At 41.5% G+C, this 14812-nt stretch overlaps 2 protein-coding genes across 4 annotated transcripts in view; one reads left to right on the forward strand and one right to left on the reverse strand.

The window, feature by feature from the left end:
- Positions 1–887: 887 nt before the first annotated feature.
- LOC131258615 (checkpoint protein HUS1) lies at positions 888–1850 on the reverse strand. The gene has a single exon (XM_058259967.1). The coding sequence runs from the start codon at positions 1777–1779 to the stop codon at positions 901–903; it is 879 nt and encodes a 292-aa protein (XP_058115950.1). The 5' UTR covers positions 1780–1850; the 3' UTR covers positions 888–900.
- Positions 1851–13973: 12123 nt separating this feature from the next.
- The window catches only part of LOC131260442 (arrestin red cell), a 46891-nt gene continuing 46052 nt past the window's right edge, over positions 13974–14812 (forward strand). For 2 of the 3 annotated variants that reach the window (XM_058262164.1, XM_058262162.1), the window contains exon 1: positions 13974–14093. The gene's annotated coding sequence lies outside the window, so the exon portion shown is untranslated. Of the gene's footprint in view, positions 14253–14812 lie in introns of all 3 variants that reach the window. The other variant, XM_058262163.1, reaches the window with a different exon arrangement.

Genomic DNA, 14812 nt, shown 5'->3' on the forward strand with positions numbered 1-14812 from the left:
TCAAGTGCTAAAGTATAGGTAAAGGAAATGTAACAATGAATTTCCTTTCTGTTTAGAAGACAACATAAGAGTGTAAATTGATTTTGCAAAGGTAATACGGCAAAGCTGCAAAAAGGACTCACTGGCAACATTTCTATGCAAGATTAGCTACTGTTTTAAAAAAAAATGGATAAAACCTACAATGATAACCCGAACGAAGTTATGCATTAATTAAAGATGCTAATTACTCAGCCGGCAGGTCTTTAGTAAGAGAACAGCAAACGGAACTAATGCCCAACTCAAACAGAAAAAGCTTTCGATTCCAATCGTTATTTGCTTTCTGACCGAACAAGCGAACGACACAGACAACCCCATACTCAATTGTAAATGGGACAGGAAAAATTATATAGCACATAACATATTTTCATGCATTTTCTCATTAAAAGCAAATCACACACACAAACAATCGAAACGGTGCCGGACGGTGGAAAAAGTGGATCGAACATCCGCTATAAACATAAGCTGATTGCTCCTCAAGGAAAAGACAAACAATCAAATGCTACAACAAACCCGCATTAGAAAAAGCTCACACACAGTACACACACTCCCCCCACACAAAACATACACATAAATACATCCACATTAGTCGCTTTTCATAGTTAAAAATAAAGAAATGAGAAAATTTACACCTTGTTCTGATCTTATTTCAGTAAATGGTCACTTTTTTGGGGTTTATCTCTTTATGCTTTGAGCTTTATATGGCGTACATCTCTAGCTTATTAATTAACTCTCGTGAAAGGAGTTAACTTTTATGTCCTTTTTGCAAAGGATTTCCTACAAAAAGTAGGAATTTAAAAAATATAAAAAAGGATTCAAATGAATGAACGCACGGTGGAAATTTTAAAAAATAATTCCTATAATTTATTCAAAATTGGTAGCAGGCAGAATAAAGTTAACAAACGCGTGCTGCTGTATATCGAAACGAATATTCAATGCCTGTTCGTGGCGAATATTGGCTGTCATTACCATTTCGCAGAAATTAATCGTTTCGAAAAGTGCAGCTAACTTTTTCGTGTCCACCCGACAGGATGCTTCCGATAGGTTGGTCAGCTGTTCTGTCTGGTCCCCACCGGTACGCACCGCTGGTACACACTTAAGATTTCGGTAGTGACTCGCTACGGTTACCACTTCCGTTTCCACCACGAGCGACAGTTCGTCGTTCATCGTAGCATACAGAACCAACGTTGGGGCCAGATTCTTCTTCTTGTCTAGAAGTGCACGGAGCGATTTGGCTGATGGCATGATGATCGACAAATCGTAATCCATAGCGAGCGGAAGCTCATATTGATCCCATTCGCTGCGGGGCACGATCGTTACTGGTAGGGAATGCTGTATCTTCGGGGTGATTACATCCTGCAGGTTGCTGATGCTACCAGACATTTCGACTGATAGGCAAGGCATATGCGTTTTGATGAGCTTGAGCTTAACGTAGTCCACGGCGTTAGTTTTCACGAAGGATAATGCACGCACAAAACTGGTCGCCGTCGCCGTCATGTAGATCTGGTTGTACGTTGCATCGATCCCGTCCATGACGTACTCGGAGAAGAATCCTTCCCGATTTGTTGTATTAATTTCACACCACAGATACTGCCCATCGTAGGCTTCGGCATCGACTTGCAGGATAACTTTGGTGGGCTGGACATTGATGATCAAGTTTTTATGCATTCGTGACAGTGTGCTGATGATGTTAAGAAATTCTCTTATGTGCGAGTAATCGGACATTACCGCTCGGAATTTCATTTTTATTGGTTTTTGGTTGGTTTTATACCGTTTGAGTAACGAATTTACTGCTCTACACAAACTTCCATCAGATAAAATTAATGGTAAACAAAAACAATATTTGCCGGCATTTGAAATGACTGACTGTTCGAAAATGTGATGTTCGAAATGCAGTCAGTTTAAAGGGACGGTTCGATCGTTTTAACAATATATCATTCACGTTCAATGAAAAATGATTGTAATTTCCACTCAATAGTGATGGATTTATACGTTTTCGTCCGAATTACCTTATATTATGGTTACAGTTACCTTATATTATGGATTTACTTCGCTAAAAACTGAATTAATTTCGAAGATCTGAAATAATTTGAAGGCTGTCAGATATCCTGACAGCATGTAGAAACTGTCAGTGATGATAACAACCCTGCGAACGGTTTTGCTCGAATCAGTTCATTTTCTCTACTGTGGACAAGAACAAGATAGTTGCTATTGATGCTATGCCCTGACTCTTTCTTCCTCATTGGGTCATGCATTTGCTGTTAACGCGGAATAAAAATCGGTTGATGGTGTGGGTGAAGCGGAAGGCATATGCATGGTATACGTGTTTAGGATTCTCTTTCAATGCTTTCTGCTGTGTGCAAAAAGAGCATGCCTCAAATGTGCTCTGAGTTTTCTATGTTATTGGCACAGCTGATTGCTGAGCAATGTAGGGGTCTCCAGATTTAAATTCGATTTCAAGTATCAAATTAAAAATTAGTAGCAATCGCTGTACGGTTCTGTTTGTTTCAATAATGTGAATGGCGAAAATTATCGGAAAGGCTCTGGCTCACTTCCATGAACCGAAATTCGATGGACCTTTACTCATGCTGACACGTGCATAGAGCGATTAATGGCATTATTGCGGTGGTTGCGTTAATGTGAAGACACATTACTACCGTATTTCAGCCCATTGCAATTCATTATTTTTAATCGTATTTTAATGTTGTTCTTTCATTAATTCAATTCTATAGTGAACAAGTTTTTACGGAAAACAAAGTAGAAGAAGAAGTTAAACGACAAATAAAGAAATTACTTAGTTTCATGCATGCAATTTCATTCCATTAGCTTCACTCAATTTCATTCCGCAATCAAAACAATACCCCATGCATGCATCGAACACATACACCATTCATATCATTGACGTTGAACAGCTGTGAGCGAAACCATCCGTGCTTACACCTGAGCGGAGCATAGTCGTGCGCCGTGATGGGAGAGAGAATGGAACGTCATGGAAAACGATGTCCATTCCTCGTAGGTTAATATTGCATGTTAAACCTCGGGCATCGACAACTGACAAATAGCCCAGAGTGATTATTGCACTGACTTATCCTATCGAGACAACATGACGACAAAATAGTAGAAAAAGACGCATTGGTGAGAATTGATGACGAGCTGGGAGAAAGAGTGGGGCTGGACATAGTAGAGAGCGGAATACGGGAGCAACTATGTTTTTGCTCTCTTTTAATCTGGTGCGCTTGGTGTGCGTGTCACCTCTGACTCAACGTTGTGTGCGTGTAATTCGACCCCCCTGTAGGGATTGAGCCGAGCTAGATGAATATATTGTATAATAATAGTGAACGAATTAATCGAAATTATAAACAAGCGAATTTCGAATGCGAGGAAACGAAAAAAAAATTAAAAATGAAATCATTCGCTATATAGTTGGCAATGAAAATTGGAAGAGCGATGGCCTACTACTGAACCGAGATGGATCTGCATATTGAAAAAGATGGAACAAAGTAGACATTGGAAAACGAAATGGATTGAACCATCAGTCTTGTGATTGATTTTGACGAGAGTGGTTGGAGATTGTAAGAATTAAGAGAGGAAAAATTGTCGAATTTGGAAGTTGAAATATATTGGAAAAGAGTAATGATTCGTGGAGATCACGACAATGGCGCAAGTCGGTAAGATAAAATAGTGAAATATACATGAAAAATGATGACAAACGTTCATAATTTCGGTTTGACCTAAAGATGGCACCGGATTGGCCTTAAAAGAATATGGAGTAGGTTAATAAGAATGGTGATTCCCGTTCGTAGTTTAGGAACTAATAAATTCAGGATTTAATTTGGTTAGCAAATCATGGCTACTTAATCAGAAGATTACCTATTTTTGTGATTCGTTGTAATTGGCTTTTATAACGAAATATGATGAATTTTTAAAGTTATTTTTCTAAATTGTGGTATTGAGATAATTTTGAGAAGGTTGCCAATTGATTCCAAAAAGTTGAATGCGGTAAAAATAGCGTCACACAATTCGTAAGATTTTCTCATAATGGAAGACTTAGTATTAAGGAAATTCTATGGAAATGAAAAGATTCCCCGAGTGGAAGGCATTTTTTTCTAAGTGTTTATCTGAGTGGAATCCTCGATGAAGTTCCCTGAGAGGAACGGCACAAATGCAATGAGGTGGAAGACCTCCTTTACAAAGTGCTTATCTGAGTGGAATCCTCGATGAAGTTCCCTGTAAGGGAACAGCACAGATGCAATGAGGTGAAAGACCTCCTTTACTTAGTACTTATCTGAGTGGAATCCTCGATGAAGTTCCCTGAGAGGAACGGCACAGTTACAATGAGGTGGAAGACCTCCTTTACTTAGTACTTATCTGAGTGGAATCCTCGATGAAGTTTTCTGAGAGGAACGGCACAGTTACTATGAGGCGGAAGACCTCCTTTACTAAATGCTTCTCCGAGTGGAATCCTCGACGAAGTTCCCTGAGAGGAACGGCACAGTTACAATGAGGTGGAAGACCTCCTTTACTTAGTACTTATCTGAGTGGAATCCTCGATGAAGTTTTCTGAAAGGAACGGCACAGTTACAATGAGGCGGAAGACCTCCTTTACTAAATGCTTCTCCGAGTGGAATCCTCGATGAAATTCCCTGAGAGGAACAGCACAGATACAATGAGGTGGAAGACCTCCTTTACTAGCTGCTTATCTGAGTGGAATCCTCGATGAAATTCCCTGAGAGGAACGGCACAGATACAATGAGGTGGTGTTGAACTTTGAACGAAATACACCAGCGTGTTATCCTTTATGGCTGATACACAAACGACTGACACTGAGCCGAGCGTTCGCCGTGCTTTTATTCAGATGGTCAAAGTTCATACATATAGAGGTGCACCCTTGTCACCATCGCGGTTTGACATTTCTCCTGTCATTTGACGCTTCTATGAACAGTACATTCATGCCAACATACATATGTCAACACTCCTCCTCATGAATCTAATGTTCATTCCGTTACTAACTTGCTAATACCGAGTCCTATCGAGAGTTCTTTAATCTTTTGTGCCCCTAGTGGTTTGGTTAATATGTCGGCTAGCATTGCTTCAGAAGCACAATACTTTAATTCGATAACTTTCGTGTTACAAAGATCTCTAGTATAATGATATTTCATATCTATGTGCTTTGACTTTCTCTTTTCATGACCTGACAAAGTAAATTCAATGCACGCACGATTATCTTCGTTAATAATGGTTGCTTCTCTTTGTTTTACATCCATTTCCTCCAATAGCCTACGCAACCAAACCGCTTGCTGTCCTGCTATTGTCTACAAGAGTCTTAATGTGCACTGATTTGCTACAGGTGCAGTAACTTCTTCGTAATCAAATCCTTTCCTTTGCCCGAAGCCTTGCGCTACAAGTCTTGCCTTATATCGATCAACATTTCCATTCGCGTCCAATTTTTTCTTAAAAAACCCATTTACATCCGATAATGTTGCTGTTCTCGGGTGGATACGTTAGCTCCCACGTGTTGTTGGCTTCCAGGGATCGGAACTCATCTTCGATAGCCTCCATCCACCTGTCCTTTTCCACGGATGTTATGGCTTCGTTGTACGACGCTGGCTCATCCACACTCGTTCTTACCAAACCTAAAAAATAGTCGGTAAATTTAGCTGGTGGTTTACCTCTTGTCGATCGCTGTGTTAATGGATCGGCAACCGGCTGGTCTAGGTCTTCTGAGCCCGATGAGTAATGCTCGTTTTCTTCCGCTGTATCAAAATTCTCCTCCTGCACGTTGATCGGGTTGCTTTCTTCATCGACATCATCATGTTTGTATCGATCAGGATCAACGTCGAGTATAATTTCATCAACAGGAACACTATCACCTTGCTCGCACGATGCTTCGTTGAATACGACGTCACGACTAATCACAATGCGGTCCGTGCTAGTATCTACAAGCCTGTATGCCTTTTCTTGGATGGAATATCCGACAAATCTTAGTTGCTTTGCCTTGGGTTCCATTTTTCCACGCTTTTCTTTAGGTATTTGAACCCATGCTTCGCATCCAAACACTTTGAAATGGTTGTAGGATGGCTTTCTACCGAACCATTTTTCAAAAGGTGACATTCCGATTATTTTCGATGGTAGTCGATTCTGGGTATATGCTGCAGTAAGTACTGCTTCTCCCCAATATTTGCTTTCTAAACGTGCATCTTGTAACATACACAATGCCATTTCTTGAAGTGATCTGTTTTTCCTCTCGGCGACGCCATTTTGCTGAGGCGAGTATGGCACTGTTAGTTGACTCATAATACCTTGCTCTTTGAAGAACTTTTGCAGCACCTTTCCGGTGTACTCACCACCATTGTCTGATCGTATGGCCTTGGGTGTTTTCCCGAATTGTGTCTTGCAGAAGGCCACGAAATTCTGAATAATTTCACTAGCATCTGACTTCTGTCGCATAAGGTAAACGAACGCCATTCTCGAATAATCATCTATAAATGTGATGAAGTAACGGTGACCACTCGGTGTGTGAGGAAACGGACCACACACGTCCGTGTGAACAATGTCCAACTTGTTTTCACTTCTTTTGTTTGTTCTTCTGAATGGGGATCGGGCCATCTTCCCTTCTATACAACTCGTGCAGACATTTGTCATGTTCAGTTCTTCCAACTTCGCCTTATCGCCGAATAATGTCTTTATTACTTGTGGGTCTCGATGACCAAGCCGTCTATGCCATAAATGTAGACAATGATTTGGTGATGTTCTACTCACCAACGCATTTTCGCCGATGATACACAGGTGATAAAGACTTCCGAGTTTTGTTGCCACAGCTATAACTCGCCTTCCTTGTTCGATAAGACAATGATTTTCTTCGAAAATTACTCGCATGCCCTTCTTCACCAGGCAGCTCACCGATATTAAGCCACTTTCCAGTGTGGGCACATAAAGTACATCGCTAACTTTTATGGCCAATTGTTCGCCATCTTTTGTCACGCATACTAGGGTTCCTGATCCAACACCTTCAATTTTTGCCTTGCTTCCATCGGCCAGTGTGACACTACTTTCCGCACAATTCACTTTAATTTCAAAGAACGTTGGATCATTCGTCATATGCCGCGACGCACCACTGTCTATATACCAGTTTCCTGGTAGGCCTTTGCTTGCAGTCCAAGCCACCGGTCCTTCGTCACTCACCGTCACTTTCGCGGAATTGTGTTTTGCTTCCTGCATTGTTCTGTTAAGCAAACGACAGTTTCTTTTCATGTGGCCGGCTTTGCCACAATGAAAGCACACTACACTTGGTTTGTTCCTGTTCACTTTGTTCTTCGTCGTCACTTGAAACACTTTGCCTTCTGCCGAACTTGTTCCCGAACGTTCACGTCGTTTTTCTCCTTCGGCTAGAAGTTTGCTCTTCACCAACTCTAGGGTTAAATTATTGGTGGAAATCTGTTCCAATGCGGTAGTTAACGGATCGTATGATTCCGGTAACGAACATAGCAACATCGCAATTTGCCATTTTCTGGGTATTGGCTCTCCTAAATCAGCGATTTGTTGGACCAAGTTAGAGAACGTTTGTAAATGATTCTCTATGTCCCCGCCTTCTGCTAATTCTAAGCGCGTCAGCCGCTTTAGCAGGTACACTTCTGATCCCGCTTCATGGTACCCTTTTATGGCATCCCACGCGTCTTTTGCAGACGTTGCGTCACGCACTAGCCCAACTTGGCTATCGTCGACACACAGCCCAATCGTTGCACGTGCTCTCGAATCTTTCTGCTTCCATACCGGCGTCTCTGGTTCCGGCTTTGCTTCGCCAATTGTGCACCAAAGCTCATCACGCTCGAGGAGCATTTGCATTTTAAACTTCCACGTTTGGTAGTTTTGATTGGTCAACTTAGGCACCATAAACCGTTGCGTATCCGCCATTTCACCTGGGCCCATAACCTGTTGAACTTTGAACGAAATACACCAGCGTGTTATCCTTTATGGCTGATACACAAACGACTGACACTGAGCCGAGCGTTCGCCGTGCTTTTATTCAGATGGTCAAAGTTCATACATATAGAGGTGCACCCTTGTCACCATCGCGGTTTGACATTTCTCCTGTCATTTGACGCTTCTATGAACAGTACATTCATGCCAACATACATATGTCAACAGGTGGAAGACCTGAGGAATGGATCGATTACTTGGTTGTTGGTTTTTGAGTATATGTATATAAAAGAAAAGAGGAAAGAATAACAATGTTAAATATAGATTCTGATATAGAAAGGAACACATTCGTTTTTAAAGTTTTTCTCTTAGTAAAAGGCGTACGTTACTAGGATCTTCTCCAAGTTTATAATACATAAATGTACGTATGTTATGTAGATAAAAATCATTCGTTACTAAGATCTTCTCCGAGTGGAAGACTTTTTATCTTCGAGTTGAAGAATTTTTTTTTAAAGAATCGGTACAGATTAGATGAGATTTCCTGAGAGGAAGAATAGTATGTAACTTTAAATAAAAGATTCTCCGAGGGGATGAGATACGTACGGGTAGGAGGTAAATTTGTAAATAAATGTTCTAAGATGAAGAATCAATATGCAGAGAGATTCCCAACAAGACATATACGTTCTTTTCTGAGTGAGATCATTAATGTTTGAGGTAATTCTCAGGAAGGAAAAGTTCACATTTCTCATGTATTGCTGAATGGGAGACAACCCTAGGAATACAGTTGTTATACATCGTTTCTAAATTATGACTTATTTTTCGTTATCTGTTTATACATTTTATCGTAGCAGAAGCAAGAATTTGTTCGTATTATCCACTTTAAAGAAAGCCCTTAAGGCTGAGAAGAGGCGAAGCGCGGTTCTGAAAGCTAAGTTAAAAGGATTACGCCAAAGGAGCACTAACGGTTCCACATGGACTGAAGAAACAGTAGAGGATCATTTGATTAAGGATACCCCATGCGGTTCATCCACTATTCTTCAGTCGTCATTTGACACTCTTGGCATTAACTCTAGTACGATGTCTATGTCATTCGCTACTTTGCAAATTGTTGAATGTAAGCCCAAGGAAGGTCAGGACGAGTTAGATAAGAGTACTTTTGATGGATGGAAGGAACAATTTCGGGCTGCAATGGAATTCGCCGGCATCTCAAACGAACATATGAAATTGAATGCCTTCAAGATGAAGGCTGGTCAATTACTCCTCGAGATGTTGGAAAACGCTCCAACCAATACATCTTCGGACCCCATTTTATTTCCGTATACAAATGCAATGGAAAGGTTGGATTGTTTGTTTAATTCTCGCGACTACATTTGCCTACAAAAGCAGAAGCTTCGAACAATGGTCCAAAAACACGGTGAATCTGACCTAACCTACGTAAAACGAGTTGTGAGTACTGCAAAACTATGTAACTACAAAGGAGAACAGCTGGTAGAAACGGTCGTAGACATCATTCAAGCCCACGCTTCAAACATCAAAGTGCGATTGGCGGGCAGGAAACTATTGAGAAAGAACGGGTCTATTACCCAGCTTTTAGATATGATACGCGCATGTGAAATCGATACCATTAGTGAGGAAATGTTCCTTAAAAATCATTCCCAGAGGGGAGTTGTAGCCGAAGTGGCCGCAATTACACAAAAATCAAGAACCGGTTTTCACAAGGAAATCGCTGGCCGTGAAGCATTCGGAGATCGTTACAGTCAATCAAATTATGGTAAAAGATTTGGAGATGTACAGCGTGGTAGAGGAATGAATAGAAGACAATCCATCCGGAATATGCCGTATCACTACCCTGGGACTCAACATAAACCGTGTTGGCGATGCTTGAGCCATTATCACTTACCGGAACAATGTAAGGTTATTGACAAAAGATGCCGTAATTGCCATGTCATCGGTCACATTGAACGCGCGTGCAAAGAATCTTTTCGGAAGCGCAACGACACAGATGGGAATAACCCGTCTCAGAATATGGAGCCACGAAAAATCGCGGCGGTTACTGACGATTCTGGCCAAGGAGAGGAGGAACTGATTGAAACTAAGCAGTCTATTTTACCTAGAATGGTGTACACGGAGGAGAGCCAACAAGTTACTAATTCTCTACACACTCCGGTGGAGGAAGTTAAGGAAAATATCCTAGTTAACATGGTTAACCGCAACAGTACGAATGAGGAGATTATAGTTGGAAAAATAGCAGGTTTTTCCGTAAGCTTTTTAATAGATTCCGGAGCAGATGTCAATACAGTAGACGGAAATACATTTGAATGCTTAAAGAACAATGATATTTTCAACTTGAAGGAAGGTACGGACCGACAGCTGAAAGCGTACGGTGTAAAGGAAGAGATCCAAGTGCAAGCCTCCTTCGTGGCCGAACTATTCATTTCCGAAGATCGACCACGATTGCTGGAGAAATTTTACGTCATTCCAGGGGGACGAGCACTATTGAGCCGGGATACAGCACTAAGGTACAGCGTCCTACAACTCGGAATGAATATTCCAGTGATAGGTTATCATGATGAATATCGCTTACTCCCGGGAGAGATTTTTGCCATCGCTGTCGAGCATGAGTTTCCCAAATTTAACATAGCTCCAGTAATGTTGCACTACGACAAGAGCTTACCACCGTCTCGAAACATATTCACCAGTATCCCTCCAGCATTTAAGCTCGAAACGGAGAAACGTTTAGATGATCTACTTTCTACGGGAATCATAGAGCGAGTTACCAAAGACATGGAGAAATCGTTTTGTTCTTCGTTGTTGGTTGTTCCTAAAGGAAAAAATGACATTCGTCTCGTCGTAGACCTAAGAGGTCCTAACAAGAACATAATCAGAACCCCATTCAGGATGCCAACCTTCGAAGCAATATTATCGAAATTGAACGGCGCTTCGTGGTTTTCGACGATAGATTTAACAAGCGCGTTTTTTCACGTTGAACTTCACGAGGATTGCAGACATCTAACGAATTTTTTCGCCGGAACGGGAACATATCGGTTTAAAAGATTACCCTTCGGACTTTGCAACTCACCGGATATTTTTCAAGAACTGTTGCAAACAGTAGTCCTGGAAGAATGCCCAGGTGTATTGAATTACTTGGATGATATTTTAATTTTTGGTGGTTCGAAAGAAGAGCACGATAATCATTTGAAGTTAGCACTTCAACGATTGAAGGACCATAACGTCCGACTAAACCAGAAAAAATGCGTATTCGGAGCTAGAACCGTCAAGTTTTTAGGTTTTAACTTGTCTGGTGACGGTTGGAGGATCGAAGAGGACAAAAAAAGAGCCATCAAGAATTTTCGAAGACCTGAGAATTTATCGGAGGTTAAGAGCTTTTTAGGGCTGATGACTTTCGTAGAACGCTTCATACCTAAACGGGCTGATAAAACCGAAAAACTCCGATCGCTCACCAGTTCTAATAACTTCTACTGGACAGACGAGGAGGAGCGAGAATTTCAATTTTTGAAAAACGAAGCACTAAACTATATAACCAAACTCGGCTATTTTGATCTAAAAGACGAAACTGAATTATACGTTGATGCATCTCCTACAGGGCTTGGAGCCGTATTAATACAATTCAACGAAGAAGGTAGCCCAAGGATAATAGCTTGCGCATCAAAGACACTTACACCCTCTGAACAGAGATATCCTCAAACGCAGAAGGAGGCGCTGGCAATTGTTTGGAGCGTAGAACGATTTACTTATTACTTATTGAACAAATATTTCGTTATTCGAACCGACTCCGAAGCTAACGAATTTATATTTAATGGAACACATCGTATGGGCAGACGAGCGGTGACACGTGCAGAAGCATGGGCCCTTAGGTTACTTCCTTATCATTTCAATGTTAAAAGAGTTCCAGGTCACCTAAATGTTGCGGATGCTTTGTCAAGATTGATTAGCAAATCACAAGAAGATGACGAGTTTGACGAAGACAACGAAAAGCACCTGCTATATTCTTTAAACGGCGGCAACATGAGTATCTCTTGGATGGAAATTCAGATTGCATCCGAAGCAGACGAAGAACTAGTTGCTGTAAGGGCAGGAATCCAGTCCGGAAAGTGGCCTAAAAGTCTGCGTCGTTTTGAGTCGGAAGCAAAGAATCTTAGAAGTTTGGATCCCATCGTATTCAAGGATGACTTAATAGTTTTACCATCAAAGCTGCGTTCTACAGCATTGGAAGCGGCACATCGTGGGCACGTCGGTTGTGGAGCAACAAAACGAATCCTTCGAGAATTTTTTTGGTGGCCAAACATGTCAAAAGAGGCTGCAAACTTTGTGAATAATTGCGAGACGTGCATCGTTATTTCGAAAAGAAACCCACCCATCCCGCTTTCCAGTAGACATATGCCAAACGGGCCATGGGAAATTCTGCAAGTAGATTTTTTGTCTTTGCAAGGATACGGATCAGGAGAATTCCTGATAACCGTCGATATTTATTCTCGCTATTTGCATATTTCGGAGATGAGGAAAACGGATACCCAAAGTACCAACGCTGCGCTTTGCAAGGTTTTTACAATTTGGGGCCTGCCTCTTATAATACAGAGTGACAATGGTCCACCATTCCAGAGCTCGGAGTTTAAAGAATACTGGGAAGACAAAGGAGTAAGAATCCGGAAATCCATTCCTCTGAGCGCACAATCGAACGGAGCAGTAGAACGACAAAATCAAGGTATTATTAAAGCAATGGCAGCTGCAAAAGAGGAAGATAGGAATTGGAGAGACGCATTAGAGGAGTATATATACATTCATAATACCCAGAAACACCATTCGCGTCTGGGAGTTACGCCTTTCGAGCTTCTAGTCGGATGGCGATTCCGCGGAACTTTTCCTTGCCTATGGGAGAGTAAGGAGCCACTCGATCGTTCAGATATTAAGGAGACTGATGCCGTTTCTAAACTAATTAGTAAACAATTCGCAGACAAACATCGCGGAGCAAGAGAATCCGATATAACAGTCGGAGATACAGTGGTGCTTGCTATTCCGCAAAGAACAAAAACCGATCCAACATTTTCCAGCGAGAGATATACGGTATTGACAAGAGATGGGGCAAAAGTGGTCATAATAAGCGAATCAGGAGCTAAAATAACCAGAAATGTAAGAGACGTGAAACGCGCCCCGGATCGAGAGAATGTTCAGGAGTCAAACCAAGGAAGCGGCTTAGAGATCAATGGAAAAGCAGTTGACCCTGCAGAAGATAACGAGCATATCAGCGGTAATCTACAAACAAGACCCCGAAGAAAATGTAAGATACCGAATAGATACCAGGATACAGTTATGTATCACGTTTTCGATTAAGAGTAGAGGTAGTGGAGGATGTAGGGATTGAGCCGAGCTAGATGAATATATTGTATAATAATAGTGAACGAATTAATCGAAATTATAAACAAGCGAATTTCGAATGCGAGGAAACGAAAAAAAAATTAAAAATGAAATCATTCGCTATATAGTTGGCAATGAAAATTGGAAGAGCGATGGCCTACTACTGAACCGAGATGGATCTGCATATTGAAAAAGATGGAACAAAGTAGACATTGGAAAACGAAATGGATTGAACCATCAGTCTTGTGATTGATTTTGACGAGAGTGGTTGGAGATTGTAAGAATTAAGAGAGGAAAAATTGTCGAATTTGGAAGTTGAAATATATTGGAAAAGAGTAATGATTCGTGGAGATCACGACACCCCCGTTAAGCGGATATCGGGGGGTCCGAAAGAAAAAGGCAAAAAACTGCTCGATATTCAGTGTACCGCCGTTCGCTGGGTCTGATTCGAATCTTAATCGAATCAAATCCTTAGAATCCGTCAAATGGGATCCAAATCTTTAGAATTTGTTAGATGGGATTCGAATGTCTAGAATCCGTCAAATGGGATTCGAATCTTTGGAATCCGTCTAGGGATCGAATCTTCGAATCTTCCGAATCGAATCTTTCGAATCTTCCGAAAATTCTGCCAACACTAATGTGATTCCTCATCTTGCGCTTGTGCGGTTCGGTTGACTAGTGCGTTTCGCGTATTTTGCAAGATTCAGCTTATAAGCTTCTATTTCCTTCACGGATCAATCGACCCGAGCGCGTTCACGGGGCAAGTGGTATGTACCCTTCGGTTGATTAAAAGTGTATTATTCATCTTTCCAAGCACCCGCGAATGAGAAGTGAAGCGGATCAACAAGCATCTTAGCCGTGCGGAGCGGAAGTGATCAATCGCAGTGTGTGGAATTATCGCAGTACAGTTTTCCCTCACGATAGAGGTTGGTGGTTTATCCATTTCGCTGTTAGTTTTATCGTCATCATGTGCTCAAATTCGCAAATGTGTCTGTTTCTGTGATTTGTGGATGTCGCGGTTGGCGAAGAAAAGTGCCCTTGTGCTATCGGAGCGACAAAGTTTCATTTCATTTCGTGTGCGCGAGTGCGTGTTGGTTTCGTGTGCCATTTTTCGTGAAGCTGCCGGTGGAATGATACGGTCTGGGTCGCACATTAGAGCACAGGATGCCGTGTCTTTTTCGGTTTTCGCTGCATAATGGATGCCGCTTCGCGAAAGGCTCATCATTTCTCCACTCCAAGTCAAGAATTCTGCTGCCAACAGTTTTGCCATCGTTGACGTTTCTTTTCGTTTCTTGATTCTACGAACATCCCACATACACACACGCACTCAATATCGGATCTGTGCACTGTGGGACAATGTGAGAATAACTGGCCAAAAAACAACAAATGTTTTCAGCAAATTTTGACCTTTCCAAATCCAATCACTATCATTTAATATATTCACCCTGTTTACAAATGAGGTGGTGAATTTAAACTTGACACGGTC

The sequence above is a fragment of the Anopheles coustani genome, chromosome 3, assembly GCF_943734705.1.
Source record: "Anopheles coustani chromosome 3, idAnoCousDA_361_x.2, whole genome shotgun sequence".
NCBI classification, from domain to species: Eukaryota; Metazoa; Arthropoda; class Insecta; order Diptera; family Culicidae; genus Anopheles; species Anopheles coustani.